A 27440-nucleotide genomic window follows, 5' to 3' on the forward strand; every position below is an offset into this window, starting at 1 on the left:
GTCTAGTGAATGGTTCACTCCTGGATGACTCACCCCCCTCCATCCCTATGATTAGGTTCTGCAGAGTTCTACTGGAAGAGGAGCAGAGAGCAAACCGGCTTTGTCTCGTCACTAATAAACACTGAGGAGTTGGAGAACTAACAGATCCAATGCTATTTGCCAGTAATGTTATCACTTTGAGGGGCCGGGAGGGGCATCACAGGATTGAACAAATGGGTTGATGGCAGCATGTGCACACACACAGGATCATAAGATTGACAGAAAAGCCCAATGAGCACATGAAGTCAATATCTTGTCTCGGTTATCTCTTGGGGAGCTGCTATCCCAGACAGGGTGGCCACCAAAACCAAATCTTAACAATATTATACTGAGCGTCCAGTGTAGATGAAGAATCATGAAACAAAGTAATAACACACTGTCACACCAAAGACTGCAGCAAGCTACATCAGGAATACTAGTGCGTCGACTAGAGAGATCGCTGGTGAAGGAGCAGGAAAATGGAAATGAGAGAAAGTTCTATCACAGCAATAATCACGTTTCTTTCATATTGAACATGAATAAGGTTTTTCTACCAGTTCATTTATTTAAAAATATTTGGTCCCCTGATCTTCATCTGGTAAGAATCCTATAGGCAAACCGCACCGGTACCATATACATGTATACATAGCCCAGGAAAAACCCACCAATCAGAGGGGACCAGCAACACCTTGACAGTGTGCACACTCTTTTGGTTCACTCAGAGTTCCACCATCACTATGAGATTTTTTGAAGTGCAAAAACTTTATAGAACTGCAAAAGCGAAAAAATGAGCAACGAGTATTACAGTAGTCCAATTAGGGCTGCAACTAGAGCTGAAACATTAGTTGATTAATCAATTAGTTAATCAACAGAACACTAACCGGCAACTATATTGATCATGGATTAATAATTGTTTAAGCAAAAATGACAAAAATTAAGTAAAGTGAAAGCACAAAGCAAGTGACTGGAGGAAGACACCTCCGTCTTGGGAAATTGCGGGAGGGGGGGGGCATTTCTTCACTATTTTCTGACACTTTATAGACCAAACGATTAATCGATGCAACCGATAATGAAAATAACTGTTAGTTGAAGCAACATTACTAATTGAAGTCTTGACATTGTTTTGTCGACACACCGTACAAAAGCCCAAAATATTCAATTCACGACGATATAAAAAGAAAATCTTCACATCTGAGTAGCTGGAACTAGTGAATGTTTAGTATTTTTGCTTGATAAATGACTAACTGACCATCAACTAATCCATTAATTGTTTCAGCACTACTTCAAATCCTGAACATCAATGATGAGAGTAATGGAACAGTCATCATAGTTCTTGTTACAAGCAAACAAATTAAAAACGCGTTTAAAACAGTGAGTAGTTATTTATCTAGATCTCTCTCACACACACACGCGCTCCATATGGCCGTTGTCATGTCCTCGCCATCCCCATAGCCCTATCTCCTGTCTCGTCCTTCCTGCCCGCTGCATTAGTGGCTGCTGGATAAATACCAGCCCACTGACTGCCCAAGGGAACAAAGGTTAGATACACAGAGATCAACAGTGAGGCAGACACACACACACACACACACACACACACACACACACACACACACACACACGATTGATGGTAGTTAAACACTTAAAAAGCACACTAACTCACAGTCATGGCGACTAAAAAACATCCATGTGACAAACGGTTATCACACATGCACTCACACACACACACTGAAAAGATAGTGTGGTTGATTTAAAAGCCAGCAGCAACTATTACCAAATAACCCTCATATTAGCAAGGACAGGGATGGGGGGGGGAGGGGAGGAACGGGGAGAGGAGAGGCAGGGAGAGACAAACTAGTCTATTTATCTGGGGAATAGAAGAGGGGTGATGATGCATGATCAAGCGAAAGCAATCATGTCATCATTTCTGAAAGGTAGGAAAAAATAATTTTCCCCCTTCTCTCCTCGTTCCCCTTCCTCACTCCTTTCTCTTTTCCACCTCAATCACTGTGTGGCGAACAGATAAAAGAATGATTTAAGAGTCAGAGAGGAAAAGAAAGAGGGACAAATCTTGCTGCAAGTCAGAGCACAGTGGGGAGTGTAGTTCAAATAAATAGCCTCCCTTAAAGAGCGAGTGTGAGGCGGAAGGAGAGAGACGGGAGGCTGCATTGCTGGGAAGGCCGAGACGTGTATGAAAACGGAGTGTTGTGGAAATAACAAGAAAATGAGAAAGATGACGACTGGAATGAAAGAAGAGAGGAGAAGGACGCGTGGATACTGTACACACAAGTGCCGCATCAGATCCCCAAAACTTTGCCTAATTGATTGCATTAGACAGTATTTCTCTCTTCCACCCACCCACCCACCCACCCACCCACCCACCCACACACACACACACACACACACACACACACACACACACACACACTCCGACACATACGCGTGCACAGTGAGTGTATCAGGGGTTATCTTTGCTCTAACTAGGTGTTGTCACACACTCTCACATACTCTGGCAGTGCTGGGCATGAGTAGATCGGGGCTCTGCACGCTCTAACTAGGTGTAAATACAATAACAAGCCTGTAATTAAGTGAGCATGATGAAGTTAATGGAGATCGGCCATTCCGTCGGCCGCCTCCATGAATATTCTATTAGGCTGGTGGCGACGGGCAGCTGGAATAGCAGTTAATTTAATCACCACTCGGAGCACAGGGAAACTTCTTTGTGTGAGTGTAATTGCACAGAATGAATAATTGATTTGACAATCGCACCCGTGGATTTTGCCACCCCGCTTTGTATCGCCGGAGAAAGGGAGGGGAGAGTGAAAGATTAAAAGAGAGAGAGGGAAGAAAATGGAGAGGAGGAAAAGAGAAGAGCTAGAAGACAGAGCGAGAGGAAGAGGAGTGGGAGGGTAGAAGAGGACCAAATGCAGAGTGCTGAGAGGTGGCAGGGAAGCTGTCGGTAAATGGATCATTAGAAAAGCGCAGCTCAAGGACAATTTATATTTTATCAATGCGACAAAATTACATTATTGCTCACACACGCAATCATACTGCCCACACTCAAGATTGAGACCTGGAGCGGAGGGGTGATGGTGGGAAAAGAAAGGCAACAGATAGACACAGGGAGGGAGATAAAGAGGGAGAGCAGGGGAGACAGAGAGAAGAAAAGTGACATGAAATGATTTGAAAGTCATTGATACGGGATGTTCCCAGCTAAGGAACGGACAGCATGTTTTTTTCATAGTGTGTGTGCCTTTGCGTGTGTATAATCTATTAGAGATCTCCTGCAGCGGATGAAATTACCTCCATGTTTTACTCAGTTGCAGCAATCAGGCACAAAAATGCAATATACATGTAGATCAGACAGGCTTGCAAATGCGCACACAAACACTGCCACACAAACACCCACACCGCGTCGACTCTGAGCTCTTTTATGTAAAGCTATTTTACTTTAATGTGCTTGATTGTGTGCGTCAGTACACATGTAAACACATATATGGCTGTACAGGCACTGCAGTGTATCATGAAACACATTTATCTTTACACTAATAGTTCTTGGAGTTAAGTAAACAGCAGCAAAGCAAACATTAAGGGATGAGGCTGCTGATGTTTTATTTTGTAATATACCAGTGATGGTATATATAGGATTAACTCAAAGCAATACTACAGTGTTCATCGTGATGAAGGAACATGTCACCAAGTGCAACAGAGTTTAAGTGTTATTAGACAACAATCTAAGGAACAACATGTATCAGACTTTGGCTACAGACTTGTAAGCACAATCACGCAGTGCTGGTTTTAGTATGACTGGTTGACGATAAGAAAAATGTAGTTTAGACAATAGAATTTTTTTTATTCCTGTATCAAAAGTCATATACCAGGACGACTGATGATCGGAATTAACCGTTTATGATCTCAAATAGTGGAGAAAAAGCAAAGCTGCATTTGAAACTTGAAGTTGCCAGCATAATGTCTAACCAGCTCTTCTAGTAGCAGACAACGCTATTTACAATCACTACAAAGCACCATTGCCACCAGAAAGACAACACAACAATATTACGGTGAGATGGTGTGCAAACAGTGCTCATAAAGCCCTATAGGTATATATTTCACACGCAACAGAGTAGGGTGTATAGGATTGTAGGTCTCCTCCCTGTAATCTGAGCAGTGTGGCCCCTGGGTGTGTAATGCAGTAATATGGGGTATTATTGCCCCCAGGACTGAGGGATAACACCTTAAACCTATATTTTATAGCAGCATGAGTGTGTGTATACATGCATCCTCCATTTGAGGAAAACTGTGGCATGCGTGTGTGTTGGATATTAATCAGACACTGGTTTGTCAGTGTTGCCAGACCAGATGAACTGATACAGTCACACATTGTAGCCCTTCAATAATAGACAGCACAGTGACCTACAGTATACCTGCAGTGACCCAACACCGATACAACCAATACAACCTCCTGGCTGGATAACAGACATCCAAACCATATTCTGGGTACTACAAGTAGAACTATTATACAATTGTCAGCTATGTTATCTCATCCTGTTGTTCTCCAATATGGCATTGCATTGTAATGTTAACTATAACTATGACTTTAAGTGTGCTGCATCATGTACGCCACGTAGCGATCACTCAAAGCAAACAACCGCCAGAGTGTGATGTGGCTACACATTTTTGTGGCCGTCACTGTGACACTAAGTCAGTGGAAACGTAATGTGTATGTGAACTCTGCAGAGTGCTGGGCAGTGCTTGGTACTTCGTGTTTCAGCCAGGATGCATTTGCATATTCTGTCTTCAAACTGACTTTTTGGGACGAGGTTCCTTCAAAAAGGAAGGGTGATGATTTGATGGACTGGAAGCTCAAGGAACAAAAAAAAAGTAGTTGCTTCTCGACTGACCAAGTAAACACGATGGTGTCTGGATGTAGGGTCTGTTTATCCCCTAACCCGCGCCCCTTTACAGCCCACCAAGACACATTTCTTACCAATAAAATGTTTACAAAATGTCTATACTGTTAATAAGATAACCAACCTGAGGAAATTCTCCTTTAATGTTTGCTTTTTGTATGACTTCATAAGGCCTGATGAAAGTTGGGTAGACTTAAACATTGTAAATACATATAGTAGCAATAAGTGTGACAGTGATTTCTTTTTTTCAGTTTACTTTTTTTTTATACTAAACCAACTAATCTGGAAAGCCAAAATCATTGGCTGCACCGCTCACAGCTCAGACATATACAACATAATAGACACATAATAAAAACATGAATAACAATATAATACTTGATTTTGATGGATCTCAAGCCCAAAATGTTGGGAACCATTGCTCTACAGGTCTTAGCATCCAAAGTGTGTCTGATCTTAGGAGCTTGAAAAAGTGGACAGACCGCACGTGTGAAATGTCATGTGTTAAAAGGCACCGATCTGGTGTCAGCGGAACACAAAGTGCTCACAGCCGTCAAACAAGATCCTAAACTACTCCACAACAATGTAGCGTGTGGTGTGTATACTGAACACTGCAGCTTCTATGTGTGCAGTAAGCTGTGGGCAGACATTTCCAATACTTTACCACTACATAAAGAATGTACTGTATTGTATTGTGAGGAAGAAAATAAGACTAAGACTCGGAAGAGAAAACCCGGTGCAGACAAAAAACACTGCAAAGAACAAGAATGTAAAGAAAGGAGGAGGGCCAAAGAATTGATTGGCGATGATTTCTTGCATCTGGGCAAAGACAGAAATAAAAGAAAGCAAAAATGGAGGCTATAATCATGTTAGTACTCCTCCCCCCCTGCCCCCTCCTACACCGGTCCAATCCCTCCATTTCAGCTCCCTCCATCTTCTGAGTGGTCATCTGTTGATTACACGTTATATTTACCTCTGCTGTCTCACTCTTTTGCTGCCTCACTCAGGTCCTGACTGGCACACACACTCGCCGAATTCAGGAATACATATACAAATACCATACATACATAAATATTTAATCAAATAAATAAATCACTCGGCCCAGCGGCCCTTTCTAATCAAGTGACATCAATCAGGGAGAACTATGGGTAAAGAGGCCTTGTGGCTGACGCCTACTGAGCGCGCCCAGAGCGCTGGAGTAGCGTCTATTTGAGTCCAAGGGGGGAAATATATGCTCCATGTCCCATTATAGGAGAAGGGCTATCCTTTCGTCAGCGCGCACATTACTCCCCCTATCATTTCCCCAAATCTAAAACCTGTTTTCAATCAACACAGCCAAACGAGTGCCTGTCCAAGAGAGGGAGAGAGAGAGAAAGGGGAGAGAGAGCAAAGGAGAGAAAGCAGTAAAGATGGACAGTGAGGGTAAGGGTAGAGGAAGAGCGATGGAGGGCTCTTTCCTTCTTTCTTCCAGTGATTGGAGCGTTTTGCATTCTGTATGTGTGTTTGATTGAATCCGTCTCCTAAATTAGGGCTGTCGACTCGAGGAGCTGAATGCCCTTAACCCCCCTCCCCATATCCAATGCCCATACTTCGCTACTTGTACTTGTACATCACTGGTGAATGCTATAAGTGTAGCCTGGCTAAAAGGTTTACGTTGAGCTATTGATTGCTAATGGTATGTTGTATTGTTGTATTGTTAGGACATCAAAAATCTAACTTCAATAGCGGTTCTAGTAACTTGATTTCAGTTCCAAAGGCAGTACTGCAGAATAATACAAAATTTATAAAATATGATAGAATAAATAAAAAAGCAGGCCTGTTTTCACAACTAGTACTGCACAAAACGTTAGAAATGAATCCTGTAACAAATAGAAAAGAACTTTTAAAAGTTAAATACAAGACCTAATGTTAAGTACAGTAACAAAGCAACATGAATGGGTGTGCACGGTCTTACCTCTCTCATCACACTGTAGTACTTTGGCAGCTGCATGGTCCCAGTCAAAGATGAACCTGTAGAAGCAGAGCTGGTTGTACAGGGCCTTCTCGGAGTACTGGAGAGAAAACACACACACACACAGAGACACACACAGACACACACACACACACACAAAACAAGGGCTCAAACATTGCTACCGCGACAAAAACACAATGTGAACAAAACCTGTCACATTGTAGAATATACATAGAATATTGAATTTAGTGTGTAATAATAACAAGAACATAGAAACTGTATTTGATGTGAATCAGTCATGTGATGGATGATACCCAATTCAACAAAGAAGGTCAGTATTTGTGCCAATACCGATCCGGCTCATCAGATCAGTGCATCTTTACAAGAAGTGTCAACAACGTGGTTGCAAAATGGCTACAGATGTTCCAACGGAAAGAAATTCTCTCTCTCTCATTCAGCTACTTTTTAACCTTTTAGCACTGACCGGTGTTTTCAGCTCTCGCTAAATAACTCTGAGTAACTTGATGGCACGCCAAAATTAAACTTGGCTGTTGACTGGTGCTGTATGCAGCCGGAGTCTGTCCTCAGCCAAAGACTGTTAAAGTAAAAAAAAACATCACTCTGTAACAACAGTTTTTTTTTTTTTTTTTTTTTATCATCCTAACACCAAATGAGGGTGACATCTTCTCTCAAGCTGATAGCTTCACGTCAGTTACAAGAGTCGCATTCTACCAGTTACATTTTTATTCATATCATATCAATAATTCATCAGCTTCATAGTTTTGAAACCAGGACCTTCAGTATTTGGATCAAGTAGCTTGTGAAAAATAAGGTGTGTCAAATGTATTTATGTTTATTTCAAGAGGTCAGCTACATATTCAATCAACATGTAGGTACATTTAAGTAGCTATCTAAAAAAGGAGCTAGACTGACTACAAGGATAGCAATGGGAGGTTACCATACTGGAATAATGCGTGTAGAGCTAAAACAATCAGTTAATCGAATGGTTGATCAACAGAAGATGCAGATTATTCAATAATGACAATAATCTTAAACTGCAGCCATTAATGCATGAACACTCCACATTTGGAATCACAGTAGCAACCTTTTCCTGTTCTTACAATTCTGCTGACATGGTGTCAATGGAGCATTACTCTCTACCCAAACTCTCTTTGACCTCATTTAACAGAAACATACAGTATGTCACCACTTGACTCAACGTAACAATGCTACTAATCCATTTTATTTCCTGTTCATATAAGTAAGTTATTAATTCCCATAATGTTAGTGTAGTGAGAGTGGGGATCATGACAGATTAATAAACCCCGTTTACCAGTTTCAGAAACAGGTAGACTGAACGTGACTCTTCAAATGTGCACTCGGCTCATACGACTACTCCTCCTTGAAAGAAAACATCTCCCTTCCTCTGGGTGACACAGTAAAGCAAGAAAACAAATTTGCTTGCTTTGTTAATCTCCACTGCAATTAACTGGAGCCACACGACAGCCTGCCAGAGGGAGAGAGGGGGGGAAGAGACGGATAGGAAGAACAAGACAGAGAAGTGGGAGGGAAAGAGGAGAGGGAAAAAAAGCAAAAGAGGAAAAGGGTAAAGATACAGAAAGAAGTGAGAGATAGAGAATCGGAGACTGTAAAGAAGAGAGAGAGAAAGAAAAGAGGGGATCAGGCCTGAAATGCCCTCCCTCATAATAGTTTGTTGTGATAAGCCATTGTGAGAGAGGCACGCGAACAGCCGAGGCTGTCAATTTGATTAGCCATTATACTGCATGTTTAATTGCAGTTATTGGCTCGTCATTTCCCTGCTACGCTGGAGAGGGCACGCTAAGCCCCGACCCCACACTGCCATCAGGTGTGCGCCGAGTGCTTTATTATTACCACCAGGAAGAATTCCCTGACAATTCCTGTGTCTCAGTATCTGTGTGTGTGTGTGTGTGTGTGTGTGTGTGTGTGTGTGTGTGTGTGTATGCCTATTATACCTGCCAATCGGCAATGTGCGTAATTGTAATTTCAGTTTTTACTGTTGTGGCATAATCAAGTGGCAAGAGAATCTAATGCAACTAAATGCAAACTATGTAATGAGTGAATGTGAGTGTGTATGTGTTTAATGGCTTTCTATGGCTGCCCACATGGCACACACAGCTGTTGACCGTTGATGCACTGCCTAGTCAACAACCAAACCATGCTCATCCCATAATGGAGCCTCGGTTACGGTTGCCAAGGTTGAACAAGCTCGATCGGCACAAACACTGCACACCACTACTTCCTCTTGAAAATGAAACACACAGAACACAAGCACACACAAGCACACACAACACACACACACACACACACACACACACACACACACACACACACACACACAGATTGTGGGCGGACCAGTTGCAGCATACTGATTGATTGACAGGTGTCAGAAAGGCGTGGCTAAAATGTTACAGGGTTGTTATTGAATTTAGAGCCCCTCCACCCCACCTCACTCTCACAAACACACACACACACACACACACACACACACACGGCAACACACACACACACCTCCTCATTCAGCTCGGTGCTTTGTTCCTGCACTGACACCATTTCAATTTGCTCCACAAATCTGCAGCATTTTCAGCCTGACTGCCTAAGGAGCAAACCAGCTGTGAAATTGCCTCTCTCCCGGGAGCGTAGGACCCCCCAGTCCCCCACCTCGTACCCCTTGCTCCATTGCCTCCCTCTTCGCAGACCGACTACCCCCCTTACCAACACACACATATACACATCCCAGGCGCATGTACACACGCACAAACACAGTTAAGCCAAAAGGGAAGATGGAAATAGGCATACATGTGTATGTGTGTGGAAGAACAAGGAGAGAATGGAGACAGGATGTATAGAATAAAAAAAAAAAAAAAAAAAAAAAAGACATAACAAAAAGAGGCTAAATCACACAAATTGATCCAAATCACAGAGCATTGGTCTAAAATGGCTCACACAATGAAACAAGCACTCAAGACTCAGAGTCTTAAAAACACCTGCCTTCATCTTTTAGGACACACACACACACACAGACGCACACATCCGACCTCCAAAGAACTTTTGCACACTATGCTGTTGTGCGAGTACACCAGTGAAGCAGTTAATGAAAAGGTAGTGAGTCGGACCATATTTCTCTGTGTTTATGTGAGGGACGACGGTACAAAAACAAAAACACAGCGTTTATAGTGGAGGGAAAGTGTGCAAGCTGCTGAAAAACTATGACCATTAAATGCCTTGACATGGATATGGCTTAGAAGAAAATATCGCAGCAACAGTGACACAAACAAGGCCTCAGCGTCACACTTTATTCCATACTCTTCTCTGGTTTAGGTGCAAACACGCGCTGTAAATACTGAAGCTACGATATCCAAGCCCACACACAACTGCAGCTGCAGAAAGAGAGAGGGAGCGAGAAAGGGAGGGAGACGGAGAGAAACAAACATACATTCTCCCTCAGCTGTGAGGCCACAAGGCTTTAAAACTCTTGAGCTTTTTAGATGCGATGAGCGTTATTGCCAGTTGTGGTAGTCACGCCGATCAGCTTCACAAGACACCATAATGAGTCAATATATGTAAATCTTTACTAGGCAAACACGGCGGGAAACAAAGGCATTTAACTAGTGCTCTCGCCCGCAAGCCTCCAACGATTCAGCACCGGTAATTTCTCCCCATTGAAAGGCATAATTGCCTGCTATTTGAAGATATTCATGCTCAATTTTTGAAATTAATTTCAATTGGAGGGAAATGTAGAAATGTCAGCTCCAGTGAAAGGGATTTGATTTCAATTATCCTCGCTCAAAGGACTGTGATTTCCAAATACACTTAAGCAAAATTATGACAAGAATTTTTGTTCGGCAAAATTCAGTGTTTAAAGAGCGATTAGGCGATAATGGGGCAGCTTTGAGCCGGCAGTGAATGCAGCCGTCTCCCTCTGAAAGGCACTCAATTATCTCTGATTGCTCCCGCTATAATGTATCAAATAGAGATACCTGCTATTGCCGTAATTTGTGTGAAAATTAACATGCTGCAATTTCCACTAGAGGGAAAAAGGGAGCTCTAATGGGCGCCTGAGCGTACATCAATAAAACGAGGGGAGAAAAAGAGAGCGACAGAAAGGGAGGGTGAGAGGAGGAGAGTAAGAGCAAGCCAGGAGAAGAGAGAATGAGTGCAAAAGCTAAGGAGGGAGGGGAGGTAAAGAGAATAAAAAGAAAAGGAGCAGGGGAAAAAAGCAATTGAAAAAAGGTGGAAAGAAAAGGAAAGTCAGGACAGAGATCTGAGACATGGCGAGAAAAAATAGCCTATTTGAGTTAAGCGCTGTGGAGGGAGGGAGGGAGAAGAGAGAGGGAGAGAGAGGAAGAGAAAGAAATTTAATTTACTGAAAATATTACAAATTGCACCTGTGCATAACTCCCCCAAATTACCAACCAATCAAGGCAGAGTGCCTATTACTCTCCCATTACATGGAGATCAGATCACGCTCTGAATCTGTGTCCAGAGAGACAGAGAGAGAGAGAGAGAGAGAGAGAGAGAGAGAGAGAGAGAGAGAGAGAGAGCACCCACAGTGACGGTAAAAGTACCATGATGCAACAGAGAAAAAGGAACGCAGACTCACACTGCTCTGGCACAAACAAGTGCTTTAAGTGTCGCGTACACAAAAGAAGAAACTCATTGTCTTTCAGGTTAGTGCTGATATAATAAGCTTGATCATGTATGATGATTCTGGCAGGTAAAAAGCATAAAGGGAATGTAGCCAGAGTGCTAAATGCACAGAAATCTGATGGAGCTTCCAACAACAACAACTTGAACTAAACAAAATAAAAAGACCTCTCACTGGGGGACTGGTGGAGGCCTGATCTTCCCTAGTTGTTGGAGCACAGACTATCTACCACTAGCTCAAACAGCCATGAATGGCCTCTTGAGTACTTTGCATAATTGTCAGCAATTTAATATGTGAGCTGCTGGGCTATTAATCTCCATGATTCCATCTGATTCAGATAACAGTGTTACCTCATACTGACAAGTCAGTGTTAGCCTCATGTGAATCATGGTGTACCAAATCTCTCTCCTCTGAGTGAGGTCAGATGCATCTTGCTAAAGGGCACTTCAGCAGGGCAGATGCTTTCAGCCCTTCGGAAACAAGGCGTTTAATGTTTACACTGGCACACTGTAGGCTCTTTAAAGACTAGTTCAGTTGTTAATTACTGAATAGATACATTTCAAAACATTGTTAAAATAAATGAAAAAAGAAAATTGTTAATCCAGAATTCAAATATTCAAAAGGCATCTAAAATTATACTTTGCGTTTTCTTTCCAACCATGTTGTCCGGTAACGGTGTCTACATTGTGTGCCTCCTGATTTTTATTCCCACCTCATACTACAGTATCTGTAGCAGTCAGTAGGTTGTAGCATGGTGCTATCAAGACCAAACCAGTATTTTGTCAAGGACAGAGATTCTGACTGAATGCCACCACAGTCCTGCTAAAGCACAGGGACTCTAAAACGGATAATGAATTTAAATAAATTGCCTAACACCATGTACATTTTGCTGATTATGTTTGTTGTAGATTATCATTATCATGCATCCAAAGAAGTACATAAAAGGGATATGCTATGAAAGAGTCCAGAGATCAAACAGCATGGTTGAGGAGCAGGTAAAATTGAAGAGAGTGAGCACAGAGAGTTTAATGTCTTATTCAGCCTGCAGTTTAAAGTGCCACGGCCCTCAGGCACAGCAATGGCCACCTAAGTGGCTACAGTGACAGCAGAAATTGGCCTTCTGGTTTACAACCTGTCGCCACAGAGCTAGACAGTAAAGCAGCCAGGGGGGACAGATAGTAGCAGAGCACGCAAAATAAAAAAAATTGACAAGAGAGATTTAAGGCCAGGGTTGAGACAGGAATGGTAAGAATGGGGGGGTTCAAAAACATTGATTGAACCGTCACCCTCAAATTGAAAGGAAGAGTGTTTCTTTTAAATCCAGTAGTCAAGCTAACAAAGTGTTCATATGGCTACAAGAGCTATGAACACACAGACACGCAGAAGCTGCAGATTGCTTTCATCATTGTGTATATGGTGAAATGTGATACTAATGAGTAAAGATGTACAGAACATATGTGAGGAGAGACTTCAGCTCCATAGCACCATCACCTGGACAAAACATACAGAATTCAACCATGTCCTTTGGTGTGTGCAGTCATCTCAACCTCAGGCCCAGAGTGTGTGTTTGTGAATGTTTTTTTAACCCACATTCTTGGGTTCCTGTTTCTTTAACCAAATAAACTGCGTTTAAGTGTAAATTGTGATGTTGATGTTACCTCTGGTCTGAGAGTTGCCCTGGTGCAGGCAGGGCAGATGGGTCCGTGGCGGGAGAAGGCGATGGGCAAACGTCTGGTTCTGTTCTGGCATGCCTGGTCCTCGCATACCAACCAGCCCTATGATACATACATCACACACACACACACACATTACTTCCAACAACTGTGACACTTCCAAACTTCAGTAGAGCTGCAACGATCAGTGGATTCATCGATTGAGAGGACTTCATTTGCAACTATTTTGATAATTGATTAATCATTTGAATTGATATTTTAAGCAAAGAATGCAAACACTCTGCGGTGGCAGCTTATCAAATGTGAGGATGTGCTGCTTTTATATGATTGTACCGAATACTTTGGGGTTTTGGATTGTTCGTCAGACAAAACAAAACATTTTAAGGGGTTAACTTGGTCTATGGGGAAATCCGATGGTCTTTCCTAGACCTTGAATGAGTTGAAATGACCGCTCATCAATTGTTAATGGAGTTTCCGCTGAGGTTGTGGCTGCTCTGAAGAAGAAATGAAAGACCGAAGACCATAATATCAAGCAATAAAGTAAAGAAGAAAAAAGTTTTAAAATACACTGCTGAATTGAGGCATTTGTTAATTCCCTTTCTATGATTTTAAGAGCATTAATCAAAATCCCTGAAATTCCACTACTGCTGCAGTACTCCTTTGAAATAAGCTTTTTCATGTCCATAGCGATTCCTGATGAAAATAACATTCAGCAGCCTTAAGTACACTACATGATTACTTATTTATAAAATGTGCTTTTGTCGCCATTTATTTTGTTGATTAGGTGTTCTTAAAAAAAAAAAAAAAAAAAAAAAAACTTTTGTTGACTCAAGAAAGACTTTAAAAACGGTTTCTGTTAATGAGGAAATGTTGCTGAAAATCGTTGCTTATATTTGGCTGCACAACAGAACTGCCAAGAGAAGTAGTTGGAGGAAGAAACATAGGGGGTGTAAAATAAAAACAACTGCAAAAGACATGCAGAGAAATAACTGAGGTTTACATACAACTTCATATCCCACCCTCATATCTCTTTACATTTGAATGTATCTTCAGCTGCTGTGTGTCGGAGTCCTGCTCTGTGAGACAGGCAGAGCAGTGGACAGGCAAAACGGCAGTAGTTAGGACCTCCTGGGGTGAGGTAGTGACCCTGGGCAGGTGCTGTGGTCTAACCCTCTCAATCTCTTCGTATTCTTCTAGATCCCTCCACCCCCTCTGCTTCTTATGCCCTGTCATTACTAAGGGGTTTTAAATGGGAGGGTTGTTAATGCCCAACTAATGACAGAGCATAAGACCCACCGCCATCAACGCCATTGCACCCCCCCACCACAAAAATCTATCTATCCTTCCTTCCATTCACTCAAAATAAACCCCCTCAAAACCACCGCACCTGTCTTTCTATCCACATCCCCCTCACACATACATGCAGTGTCTCTCTCATTGGTTTTTATATTCGGCTTCTTTGTGTTGTGTAGTCTCCTGATCAGTTATGAGCAGCAGCTAAAAAAGAAATGGTAACAATGATTGTTCTTTCACACTGTGCCGAGGCCTTTAATAACCTGCAATGGCAAGAATTAACCGGAACAAACTGAGGCTGTGGAGTCTTGAGTTTACTCCTGAACGTACGCAGACAGCCGCGAACACCAGGGATGCATAGTTGTTCTGTTTATACTATCTGCTTGAAGGACGCGTTCCACACATGCGCAGTAGATCGCCACTCTATCACGGAGTGGCTGTGCGGACATGTCTGGACAAAAAATTTGCGTTTCCTACGATGTCAGATAATGTCAGGATAAGTCCTCAGAGTAGGGCGGGTCATGCCTTCGCCATCCTATGAAAACGCAAAAACTAGTCAAGTCTGCGCAGCCACAAAATATTGGCGGTGCGTGGACGGCCACACAGAGCCTACGTGTAAACCCTTTTAATGATGACATTACAGCCACGCGGACCCCAGCAGCCCCTTGCAAACAGTATAATTTCAGCTTTAGAAGGACTATAAAAGACACAAATGCAATCACACAAATGCATTTAGTGTAGCGGCTGAAGCTTACTAGCAGTGCATAAACAGTGCAAATGAAAAAGGAAAAGACAGAAATAAACGACAAGTGTGTTTCTATAACTTTGAATCACTTTGGGTGCTTTGTAATCAACAGAAAATCTACTTTATATAAATGTATCAAAATGTAAGTAGGTTATAAAACAAAACCAATAATTACACAAGTATGTAGTTTTTCTAGGAAATTAACATTCTAGATGCAAATACATTTAACCTCAAATCGCTTGTCACACCTTGATTCTATACAGATAATCTCCTACAAATGTTTGATGTGACTTTTGGCTGCACCAGCGATGATTTACATGTTTCATAGTAAAGTTTTTTTGTGCCATCTATTTTATCTGTAACCTGCTGTATTTAGACCAGTTTGTAAAGACTTTAATTTCAAAATCAAAGTCTCTTTCCTTATGTGGAAATGAAGGGATAATACTTGGGCACAACATTTACAGCTAATCCAATAGAGGACAGGTAGTGAGCTGCGCTGTGTCAACAGACCCATAACATGATGGCCAAAGAAGCAATACCTGATACTCGCAAAGGCTCCTGAGATGGAAAGCACTTTGCAAGACTGGCTTACTATGTACAGTTGGTATGCCTGTCACATTTTCTAAGAACAAACTGCATGTTATACTGTAAATGTTTTTCTCTTTTATGTAACAGGGAATGTAAGAGACACACGCGCGCACACACACCTCTAAATGAAAACCAAACATACATTCACACATAAGTCCCAAATCAATTAGAAAGTCCCAGAGTTCACAGCTTTACCCAAAAACCCCAGCTGCAGGACTAATTATCTAAACACCTCTGCCGCTCTTGTAAAGAGCTGAGGATCATGGGAAATGAGACCGCTTCGCTGTCTCTGATAAAGACATATGCAGGACAATGGTTCATGGAGGTGGGAGATAAGGAGCATTAGAGTTTGTCTTTTTTTTTGTTGTGACACAAGCCTTGGCACACACTGCTTTTCCCATGGGACTCGCAAGAGGAATGAACACACGCAAACACATTGCATTCAGTGTGAGCACAAACATTAATTGTTTCCCATTCACATGCATCCAAATGATTTAATACGACACACATCAAAGACTCAAGTGCCCAGGACTGGGAGGGCTAAAGAGGAGGAAAAGCTACCCAGAATGCTCTTATGCTCTGCTACTGTGACCCAAAACCCATCCACACAGACGACACACACTCAAACATAAAAATAAAGTGGGAGGCGCGAGGCAGGGAAATAAAATTAATATATAATAATAATACATAAGTTTTATATAGCGCTTTACATGGAACTCAAAGACGCTTTACAAACAAAAGAAACAAACAAACAAACAAACGAACAAGATGAGTGATTATTGTAAATTATGGATAGGCCAATTGAAAAAAATTAGTTTTGAGCAGTTTTTTTATAGGTGTTCAGTGAGTCCGAGTTTCTGATGTGGATGGGGAGTGAGTTCCAGAGAGTGGGGGCAGCTATTGCAAAGGCTCGGTCCCCCAAAGTTCAGTGGGTTGATTTGGTGATGGGTTTGAGGAGGTTTAAGTCAGCTGAGCGAAGGCGTCTGGAGGGGCGATGGTGCTGTAAAAGGTCTGTGAGGTATGGAGGGGCCAGATTATTGAGAGCTTTGTAGGTGATGAGTAGAACTTTGTAATGGATGCGCTGTTGTACAGGGAGCCAGTGAAGCTGTTGAAGGACAGGGGTGATGTGTTGTCTTGAACTGGTGTGGGTGAGGAGGCGAGCAGCAGAGTTTTGAACGTATTGCAGTTTTTGTAAAACAGATGAAGGGAGACCATATAGGAGGCTGTTGCAGTAGTCAAGTCTTGATGTAATGAATGCATGGATGAGAGTTTCAGCAGCAGATGTCGAGAGGGTGGGGCGAAGACGAGCAATGTTACGTAGGTGGAATAAGGACGTTTTGGTGATATGACGGATATGGGGCTTAAAAGTGAGTGTGGGGTCAAAAATGAAACCAAGATTTCGGATCTGGAGTGAGGTGTTGACTGTATGTCCAGCGATGGAGAGAGCAAAATCTTGGGAGGAGGAGAGTAGTGATTTTGGACCAATGATGATGATTTCAGATTTGTTGTAGTTGAGTTTAAGGAAGTTGGCAGTCATCCAGGTTTTTATTGCAGAAAGGCATTTTGTGATGGTTGATACTGTGGCAGGAGTGATGGATCTAGTGCTGAGGTATAATTGTGTGTCGTCTGCGTAACTGTGGAATTGGAGTCCAACAGCGAGTCCGTGATTTTGAATGATAAGTCCAAGGGGAAGCATATACAGGATAAACAGAAGGGGACCTAGCACTGAACCTTGAGGGACTCCGTGATTGACCGGTATGGTATGGGACGTACAGTTGTTGATGGTTATGAATTGAGATCTGTTGGTGAGGTAGGACGTGAACCAGGAGAGCGCTGAACCAGACATGCCCAGATTTTTTTAGACGTTGTAAAAGGATAGAGTGGTCAATGGTGTCGAAAGCGGCAGAGAGGTCAAGTAGGAGTAGAATAGAGAGGGAACCAGAGTCAGAGGCAAGCAGGATGTCATTTGTTACTTTGAGTAGTGCCGTTTCAGTAGAGTGATGAGAGCGGAATCCAGATTGAAAGGTTTCGTAGAGCTGATTGGAAAGAAGGTGATGTTTTAGTTGAGAGGCAACAGAGCGTTCCAGGATTTTTGATAGGAAAGGTAGGTTAGAGATGGGCCGGAAATTGTTGGGGTTGTCAGGATCTAGGCCAGGTTTTTTAAGTATAGGTGTAATGGCGGCGACTTTGAAGGAGGAGGGAACTGTTCCAGATGTGAGAGAGGAGTTTATGATAACCATAATAAGTGGGCTGAGGCAGGGGAGGCAGTGCTTGACCAATGCAGATGGAATGGGGTCAAGTGGACAGGTTGTGAGGTGGATTTTGTTGAGATGATCTATGAGATCGGTTTCTGTGATGACTGATAGGGAGGGGAGAGTGATATGAAATGGAAGGGATAAGTCCGGTTGAGGGTCTGTACTAGGAGAGATATTCGCAAAGAGTTCTTGGACGTGCTGACGTGTAAGGTGAGCGTATTGTGTCACTTCCGGTGTTCCCGTGTTACAAACGCTAGTTTGCTGCTCCGGCAAAAACTTATTGAACTCTGCTTTACTGGCTAAATTAGCGGCTATTTGCCTGGATTGCATTTGAATTACAACTGTTTTACTCAAGCACTTATACTTAGCTTCACTTACAGTGACTGACTCGCTGAATTTACAATTGTTAAAACGCTGTTAGCTACTTTAGCTTAGCCACTAGCAATGGCTTATTCCTCTCCCTCTCCTGCTCTTTCTTGCTCTGTGTGTCAAATGTTTAGCTATTCCTCTGCCTCCTTTAGTGATAACGATACATGTAATAAATGTAGTATATTCGCTGCTCTGGAGGCAAGGCTTAGTGAATTTGAGTCACGGCTCCGCACCGTGGAATCAGAATCGTATGCTTCCGTAGCTAGCCAGCACCATGTGGTTAATGCGGACCACCATACTGTAGCTTCTCTAGCTGCTTTAGCTTCTGCTAGCTGTCCCCGTCAAACCCCGAGCAGCCGGGCGGTGGGTGACTGTCCGAGGGAAGCGTGGCGTTAGATCTAGACCAGGGAGTGCACATGATGACGGTCGCTCTAAACCGGGCGTCTTCGCCTCTCTAACAGGTTCTCCCTACTCAGTGATACACCCGCTGAGAAGCCAATTCTGGTTATTGGGAACTCTATACTGCGATATGTGAAGCCCGGCGGCCCCAGCGGCTAAAGTACCCACGGTCATATGTGTCCCGGGGCCAGAGCGGGCGATATAGAAACCCATCTAGAGCTGCTGGCCAAAAAGAACCGTAAATACAGTAAGATCATACTTCACGTGGGGGTAATGGTCGTAAATCAGAGATCACTAAATTGAATGTTGAGTCACTTTGTGCATACGCAAAGACTATGTCGGACTCAGTAGTTTTCTCTGGACCCCTGCCAAACCTGACCAATGATGAAATGTACAGCCGTCGTCATCCTTCCACCGCTGGTTGTCGGGTGGTGCCCAGCTAACGATGTGGGCTATGTGAATAACTGGGGGCGTTCTGGGGAAAGCCTGGTCTGATGGAGAGAGACGGCATTCATCCCACCTGGGACGGAGCCGCTCTCATATCAAAAATCTGACCGAGTTTATCAGACATAAACCATGACAACCCAAGTTTGATATTAGTAATCAGGGTGCAGTGCAATACACCCCCCTGTGCTTCCGTTGGAGCAGTCACCCACTCATAGTCTAATAAGCACGGTGTCTGTTCCCCGACTCAGATCGGTTAAATCAAAGGTAAACAAAAGATGCGCTATACTTAACAACCTAATTGGAATTAAAAACGACTGCAACGATAGAACAAAATAAGAAAATTAGATGTGGACTATTAAATATTAGATCTCTGTCTTCTAAAGCATTATTGGTTAACAAGTTGATATCAGATAACAACATTGATTTATTTTGTCTTACTGAAACCTGGCTGGGCCATGAAGACTATGTCAGTCTAAATGAAGCCACTCCTCCCAGTCATATTAATACTCAAATTCCTAGAGGCTCAGGCCGAGGAGGGGGAGTTGCAGCCATCTTTGATGCAAGCCTGTTAATTACTCCTAAACCTAAATTAAATTATAACTCCTTTGAAAGTCTTGTTCTTAATCTTCAACATCCAAAATGGAAAACATTACAGCCAATTATATTTGTTGTTATTTACAGGGCTCCAGGTCCGTATTCTGAATTTTTATCTGAATTCTCAGAGTTTTTATCATGTTTAGTCCTTAAATCAGACCAAGTACTTATTGTAGGTGATTTTAATATCCATGTGGATGTTGACAATGATAGCCTTAGTACTGCTTTCAACTCATTACTGGATTCAATCGGTTTCAGTCAGAGTGTGCACAAGGCGACGCACTGTTTCAACCACACCCTCGACCTTGTGCTGGCATATGGTATTGAAATTGAGGATTTAATAATATTTCCATGAGAATTCGGTATTGTCAGATCATTCTTTAATCACTTTCGAATTCTTACTACCTGACTATATTAAATTAGATAAAAGCTTCTACACCAGATGCCTATCTGACAGTGCTATAGCTAAATTTAAAGAAGATATTCCAACAGCATTCGACTCTATGTCGTGCCTTAACATAACCGAGGACCTCTATGTTAACCTCAGTCCCTCTCAAATTGATACATTTGTAGACGGTGCTACGACTTGCCCTACGGACGACCTTAGACTCTGTTGCTCCCCTGAAAAAGAAGATGATGAAGCAAAGGAAATTAGCACCTTGGTATAACTCCCAAACCCGCAAATTAAAACAAATCTCGCGAAACCTCGAATGTAAGTGGCGTTCCACCAAAGTGGAAGAATCCCGTTTCGATTGGCAAGAAAGTCTGAAAACCTATAGGAAGGCCCTAAGAAAGGCCAGATCAGACTATTACTCATCACTAATAGAAGAAAACAAGAACAACCCAAGGTTTCTTTTCAGCACTGTAGCCAGGCTGACAGATAGTCACAGCTCTACTGAGCCATCTATTCCTCTAGCTCTGAGTAGTGATGACTTCATGAACTTCTTTAATGATAAAATTACAATTAGAGATAAAATTCATCACCTTTTGCCTTCAACCTCTAACGGTTCACCTTTAAACGCAGAGTCGCTAGAAATAACGACTAGTCTCGACATATACTTAGACTGCTTTTATCCTATAGACCTTCAACAATTAATATTAAAGATATCCTCAGCAAAGCCATCTACCTGTCTCTTAGACCCCATCCCAACGAGGCTACTTAAAGAAGCGTTACCCGTGGTATACACTTCATTACTAGATATGATCAATATGTCCTTATTAACAGGTTATGTACCGCAGTCATTTAAAGTAGCTGTGATAAAACCTCTTCTGAAAAAACCCACCCTCGATCCTGAGGTCTTAGCAAACTATAGACCTATATCTAACCTTCCCTTTCTCTCCAAGATCCTTGAGAAGGTGGTTGCTAATCAGTTATGTGATTTTCTACATAGCAATAGTTTATTTGATGACTTTCAATCAGGATTTAGAAAGCATCATAGCACAGAGACGGCACTGGTGAAAATTACTAACGACCTTTTAACTGCTGCAGACAAAGGACTTGTCTCCATTCTTGTTTTACTAGATCTTAGTGCTGCATTTGACACTATTGACCATTCAATCCTGTTACAGAGATTGGAACACTTAATTGGCATTAAAGGAATTGCTCTAAGCTGGTTTAAGTCCTATTTCTCTGATCGATCTCAATTTGTTAATGTTAATGATAAATCCTCCAAGTACGCTAAAGTTAGCCATGGGGTTCCTCAAGGCTCAGTGCTTGGACCAATTCTATTCTCCTTATATATGCTTCCTCTAGGCAATATTATTAGGAAACACTCAATTAACTTTCACTGTTATGCGGATGACACCCAATTATACTTGTCAATCAAACCGGACGAAACCAGTCAGCTAGCTAAATTTCAAACGTGCATTAAAGATATAAAATCCTGGATGACCTATAATTTTCTGATGTTAAACCCTAACAAAACTGAAGTTATTGTACTGGGACCTAAACACCTCAGAACCTCATTATCTAAAGATATAGCTACTCTGGATGGTATTGCCCTGGCCTCCAGCACTACTGTCAGAAATTTAGGAGTTATTTTTTGATCAGGATATATCCTTTAATGCCAATCTACAACAAACCTCAAGAACAGCCTTTTTTCATCTTCGTAACATTGCCAAAATTAGGAATATCCTGTCTCAAAACGACGCTGAAAAACTAGTGCATGCATTTGTTACTTCCAGGCTGGACTATTGTAACTCCCTACTGTCAGGTTGCTCAAATAAGTCCCTTAAGACTCTCCAGCTGATCCAGAATGCTGCAGCGTGTTCTCACAAGAACTAAGAGAAGAGATCATATTTCTCCTGTATTAGCTTCTCTGCACTGGCTTCCTGTTGAATCCAGGATTGAGTTTAAAATCCTTCTATTGACCTACAAAGCTCTAAATGGTCTAGCACCATCATATCTAGAAGAGCTCCTAATACCTTATTGTCCCACTAGAGCACTGCGCTCCCAGAATGCAGAGTTACTGGTGGTACCTAGAGTCTCTAAAAGTAAAATGGGAGCAAGAGCCTTCAGTTATCAGGCTCCTCTCCTATGGAACCAGCTCCCGATCTGGGTTCGGGGGGCAGAAACTGTAATCGCTTTCAAGAATGAACTTAAAACTCTTCTATTTGATAAAGCTTATAGTTAGGGAGTGAGGAGTTGCAGTGTTCACCTAACTGGCCCACCTGCTTCTCTTCATAATTGTTAGACTAATAATACATAACAAAGTAGAGGGAGGCAGGCCAGCCAAGCCCGATCCGGCAGGGGAGAGTTCTAAGCCCGAAAAAGCTACCTTTCCTTATGACCTGTCTCTCTTAGTTACGCTGTTATAGTTACGCTGTTATAGTTCTAGACTGCCGGGGGACTTCCTTCCTTCCTTTGACACACTGAGCTGCTCTCTCCTCTCCCTTTCTATTACTTTTACTATTACTATTTGTGTGTATCCAGTCCCAGAAATGCTTGTTACTAATCCTAGCTTCTGGGAGTTTACTCCCGGAGTCCTTATGTTTTTTCCCCAGCGTATTTCCTTGGAGAACGTTGGCACCAAGATCCTGGTTCCAGCTGTCGCCGTGGTCCTGCTGCACTCCCTGCCGAGCTCAGCGGTGCCCTGCAATGTCATGCTTCTTCCGGCTGAACCCTGCAGCTTCCCGCTACATCCAGTCACTGTTCCATTATTAATGTGACTATTATTGCCACTGTTCATCACACCCCCAACCGGCCCGTCAGACACCGCCTACCAAGAGCCTGGGTCTGTCCGAGGTTTCTTCCCAAGAGGGAGTTTTTCCTTGCCACTGTCGCACTGCTTGCTCTTGAGGGAATTACTGTAATTGTTGGAATTGTTGGGGCTTTGTAAATTATAGAGTGTGGTCTGGACCTACTCTATCTGTAAAGTGTCTCGAGATAACTCTTGTTATGATTTGATACTATAAATAAAATTGAATTGAATTGGTGAATGCTGTCAATTTTGTATTCGATAAAATTATTGCATTTGTCCATGGTGAATAATTGAGGCATTTCGCCGGAGCGAGGGTGGGGGTGAACAGTCGGATGTGAGAGAATAAAGGCTCATAATTGCATAATTACTGCAGTGGATACCTGACACACTGAATGCAGATGTCAAATGAGTTCCACATAATTTAACCAAACATAGGCAAGACCAGGCCACGACAGGGCCCACCACGAAATATACCCTCTTTGCTTCCTCTTCTCTGTCTGTTGGATTTTTTTCAACACTCTCAGCTCTCCTCAAATGTCTCTGCTCTGTTACATTATTACATTTTGGGGTCTGAAACTTAGGATCATCTTTATTACTTTATTTTTCTCTTAAAGCTGCAGGGAAACGTTAGGCAAACAATAATCTTTTTTAATTATTCTGCAGTCTAGGTGCTGCCGTTTTCGACCCTTGAACGGCTGCTTAGTACTAAAACAATTAGTCCATAATTCAGTTAGTCAATCAGTCTAATTAATTGACAACTGTGATCATGTATTTATATATGAAGTTATTTGTCAGGCAAAACATTCACTCTCCATTCTTGGTCATACAATCTGAAGACATGGGCCTTTTTCACAATTTCTGACATTTCATTGATTTATTGATAATGAAAATTATTATTAGTTACAGCCTTCGTCTAAACCGTCTTTGCTCCCTATATCTTCTCTGCCTTTTATCTATAGTTACAGGTCAGGTATTGTTAATTAGGACAATTTACATTAATAATAAATATATGGAGACTATTTTTTTAATTAACCAATTCATTATTTGGTCTATTAAGGGTCAGATACTGTAATAGTGAATGATTCATTTTTGATCAAAACAACTGTGGATAAATGTTATTTTGATGGACTAACTGATTTATCAACTAATCTTTGCAACTCTGCTGAGGACCATCACATTTTGGCTCTGAGAAATGGCAATAGGCATTTTTTCAATATCTTCTTACAATTTAGTGAGTAAAGAAACCGGTATTGTTAATTGGGTTTATAAAGTGTCCAGAAATAGTTAGGAATGCCCTTCGCAATTTTCCAAAGCCCAAGATGACGTCTTCAAATTGCTTGCGGTCCAAAAAGACAAAAATCTTTGCTTTATAAATATAAATATATATATTAAATTATATATTATATATTAAAATAGTTGCAGATTAATGTTCATTTAATGTAATATCTACTTCTGTATAGTAATTGACTAATCCATTCAGTTCTTTTGTTAATTTAACATACTGGAGTAGCCTCTCTGACATGACTCCTGTAGCAGAGAAATCCACCTGCCACACACACACACACAAAAGAGCTCTTAAAGTTTTTTGTGCTTCAGCGGTCGGTACTTTGAGCTCTAAAGTGAATAGACCTAAAACACACACACACACACACACACACACACACACACACACACACACACACACACACACACACACACACACACACACACACAAGCTCAAACGGTTCCACTTTGTACCTCCTCCGCTTAATCAAAGCTTCTCTATTCAACAATTTGACCTTTTGTTCAAAACAGGATTATCACCTTCTCTGGTCTTCATTCACCCTCTCTCTCTCCCACCCCCTTTCTTCTCTTGCCCCTCAGCCCGTTTCCAGGGGCGACCCGCATGACGAGGGTAATTGCAATAATTTGTTAAATGCCATGGCAACAGTGGTTAGATGGGAGGGGTTACCCAAAAAAAATGGATGGCTCAAGAAACAAGCAAATCTCTCATTTTGCCAAATACAGTGGGACAAGAGGAGCAAAGGATGACAACTGTGTGTGTGCGTGCGTGTCAAAGAGAGTGAGGAGTGAACAAGTGTTTGCCCATTCTCAGGGTGCTGGTTTATTGATAATGGGGGGGCAGGAGGTAATTTCACTAATGATTAATGTGTCTTTGGTCCTAGCTTAGGACACCAACAACATACACGCACATATATTCGTACACACACACACACACACACACACACACACACACACACACCACTCTATCTGGCCAGACAAACAGCTTTATTTGAACTCTCCCTCGGCCTGAAAGGAATCCTTAATTACACAATATTACCCCTCTTCATAGCCCCACTGTGTGCGCTGTGTCCGCTGCTGTTCAGCCTTCACTAGTGTGTGTGTGTTGCTGTGTGAGGTGTAAGTATTCAGTGGTAGCAGCTGTTTCACACATCGTGACAAAGGGGTTGAGCGGGACTCGCTCCCCACACATTCACCCAACTAATTGATTTCTGTTCAGCACTGTGGGAGAGTTACCCCCACATACACACAAACTTTTACAGACAGTGCATTCCATTCACTCAAGACCAAGGTGTTAGAAGCTACCAGGAGAGAGAGAGAGAGAGAGAGAGAGAGAGAGAGAGAGAGAGAGAGAGAGAGAGAGAGAGAGAGAGAGAGAGAGAGAGAGGGCCCTCTACAAAGACAACACAGGCATCCAGTTTACTTCACTCTCAGGCTGGCCGTCAGGCACGGAATACAGTGACAACTTGCCCTGTACACTATTTTGCTTTACATCCCGTCTCTATGCAGACTCAAACCACAGAATTTACCAGAATCTATATACAGTGGGGGAAATAAGTATTTGACCCCTTGCTGATTTTGCAGGTTTGCCCACTTACAAAGAATGCAAAAATCTACAATTTTAATCATATGTACATTCTAACAGTGAAAGACAGAATCCCAAAGAAAATTCCAGAAAATCACATCATATGAATTTATTAAAATTGATAACCATCTGATGAGGAAAAACAAGTATTTGACCCCCTGGACAAACAGCAAGTATTCTGGCTCCTACAAGCCAGTTAGTCTTTCTTTAAGACACAGCCCCAATCCGAACCAATTATCTACATCAAATATACCTGCCTCACCTCGTTACCTGTATAAAAGACACCTGTCAACACCCAAACAACCAGCATCCAACATCACTACCATGGGCAAGACGAAAGAGCTTTCTACGGACATCAGGGACAAGATTGTTGATCTGCACAAGGCTGGGATGGGCTACAAGAGAATCGGAAAGCAACTTGAGAGAAAAGATCAACTGTCGGTGCAGTTATCAGGAAATGGAAGAAGCACCACACCACCGCCAACCTCCTCGGTCTGGGCCTCCACACAAGATCTTGCCTCGTGGGGTGTCCCTGATCATGCGAACGGTGAGGAATCATCCCAAAACCACAAGGGGGGAACTGATGAATCAACTGAAGGCAGCTGGGACCACAGTTACAAAAGAAACGGTTGGTAACACACTACGCCCGTCATGGATTGAAATCCTGCAGCGCACGCAAGGTCCCCTGCTCAAGAAGAAACATGTACAGGCCTGCATGAAGTTCGCCATTCACCACCTGGACGACTCAGAAGAGGCCTGGAAGAAGGTGATGTGGTCAGATGAGACCAAAATAGAACTTTTTGGCCTCAACTCAACTCGTCGTGTTTGGAGGGCAAAGAACACCGAGTACAACCCAAAGAACACCATCCCCACCGTCAAGCATGGTGGTGGCAACATCATGCTTTGGGGGTGCTTTTCAGCCAAGGGGACGGGACAACTCCATCGTATTGAGGGGAGGATGGACGGGCCATGTATCGTGGAATTCTGGACCGACATCTCCTTCCCTCAGTGAGAGAGCTGAAGATGGGTCGAGGATGGGTGTTTCAGCACGACAACGACCCTAAGCACACCGCCAAAGCAACAAAAGAGTGGCTGAAGAAGAAGCACATCAAGGTTCTGGAGTGGCCTAGCCAGTCTCCAGACCTGAATCGATTGAAAATCTTTGGAGGGAGCTTAAAATTGAGTTGCCAGGCGACAACCTCGGAACCTGAATGATTTGGAGGCTGTCTGCAGGGAGGAGTGGGCCAACATCCCTGCCGAAATGTGCACAAACCTTGTCACCAACTATAAAAACCGTTTGACATCTGTGCTGGCCAATAATGGCTTTTCTACAACATATTAACATGGTGTTTGTCCAGGGGGTCAAATACTTGTTTTTCCTCATCAGATGGTTATCAATTTTAATAAATTCATATGATGTGATTTTCTGGAATTTTCTTTGGGATTCTGTC

At 42.5% G+C, this 27440-nt stretch overlaps 1 protein-coding gene across 2 annotated transcripts in view; it reads right to left on the bottom strand.

Moving 5' to 3' along the window:
* The window catches only part of pola1 (polymerase (DNA directed), alpha 1), a 66158-nt gene that overhangs the window by 1225 nt on the left and 37493 nt on the right, over positions 1-27440 (bottom strand). For both annotated transcript variants that reach the window (XM_028569144.1, XM_028569143.1), the window contains exons 35-36: positions 13219-13335; positions 6877-6973 (exon numbers count right to left, since the gene is read on the bottom strand). In XM_028569144.1, the coding sequence (XP_028424945.1) occupies positions 6877-6973; positions 13219-13335 (214 nt within the window). The remainder of the gene's footprint in view (positions 1-6876; positions 6974-13218; positions 13336-27440) is intronic.

The sequence above is a fragment of the Perca flavescens genome, chromosome 22 (assembly GCF_004354835.1).
Source record: "Perca flavescens isolate YP-PL-M2 chromosome 22, PFLA_1.0, whole genome shotgun sequence".
NCBI classification, from domain to species: domain Eukaryota; kingdom Metazoa; phylum Chordata; class Actinopteri; order Perciformes; family Percidae; genus Perca; species Perca flavescens.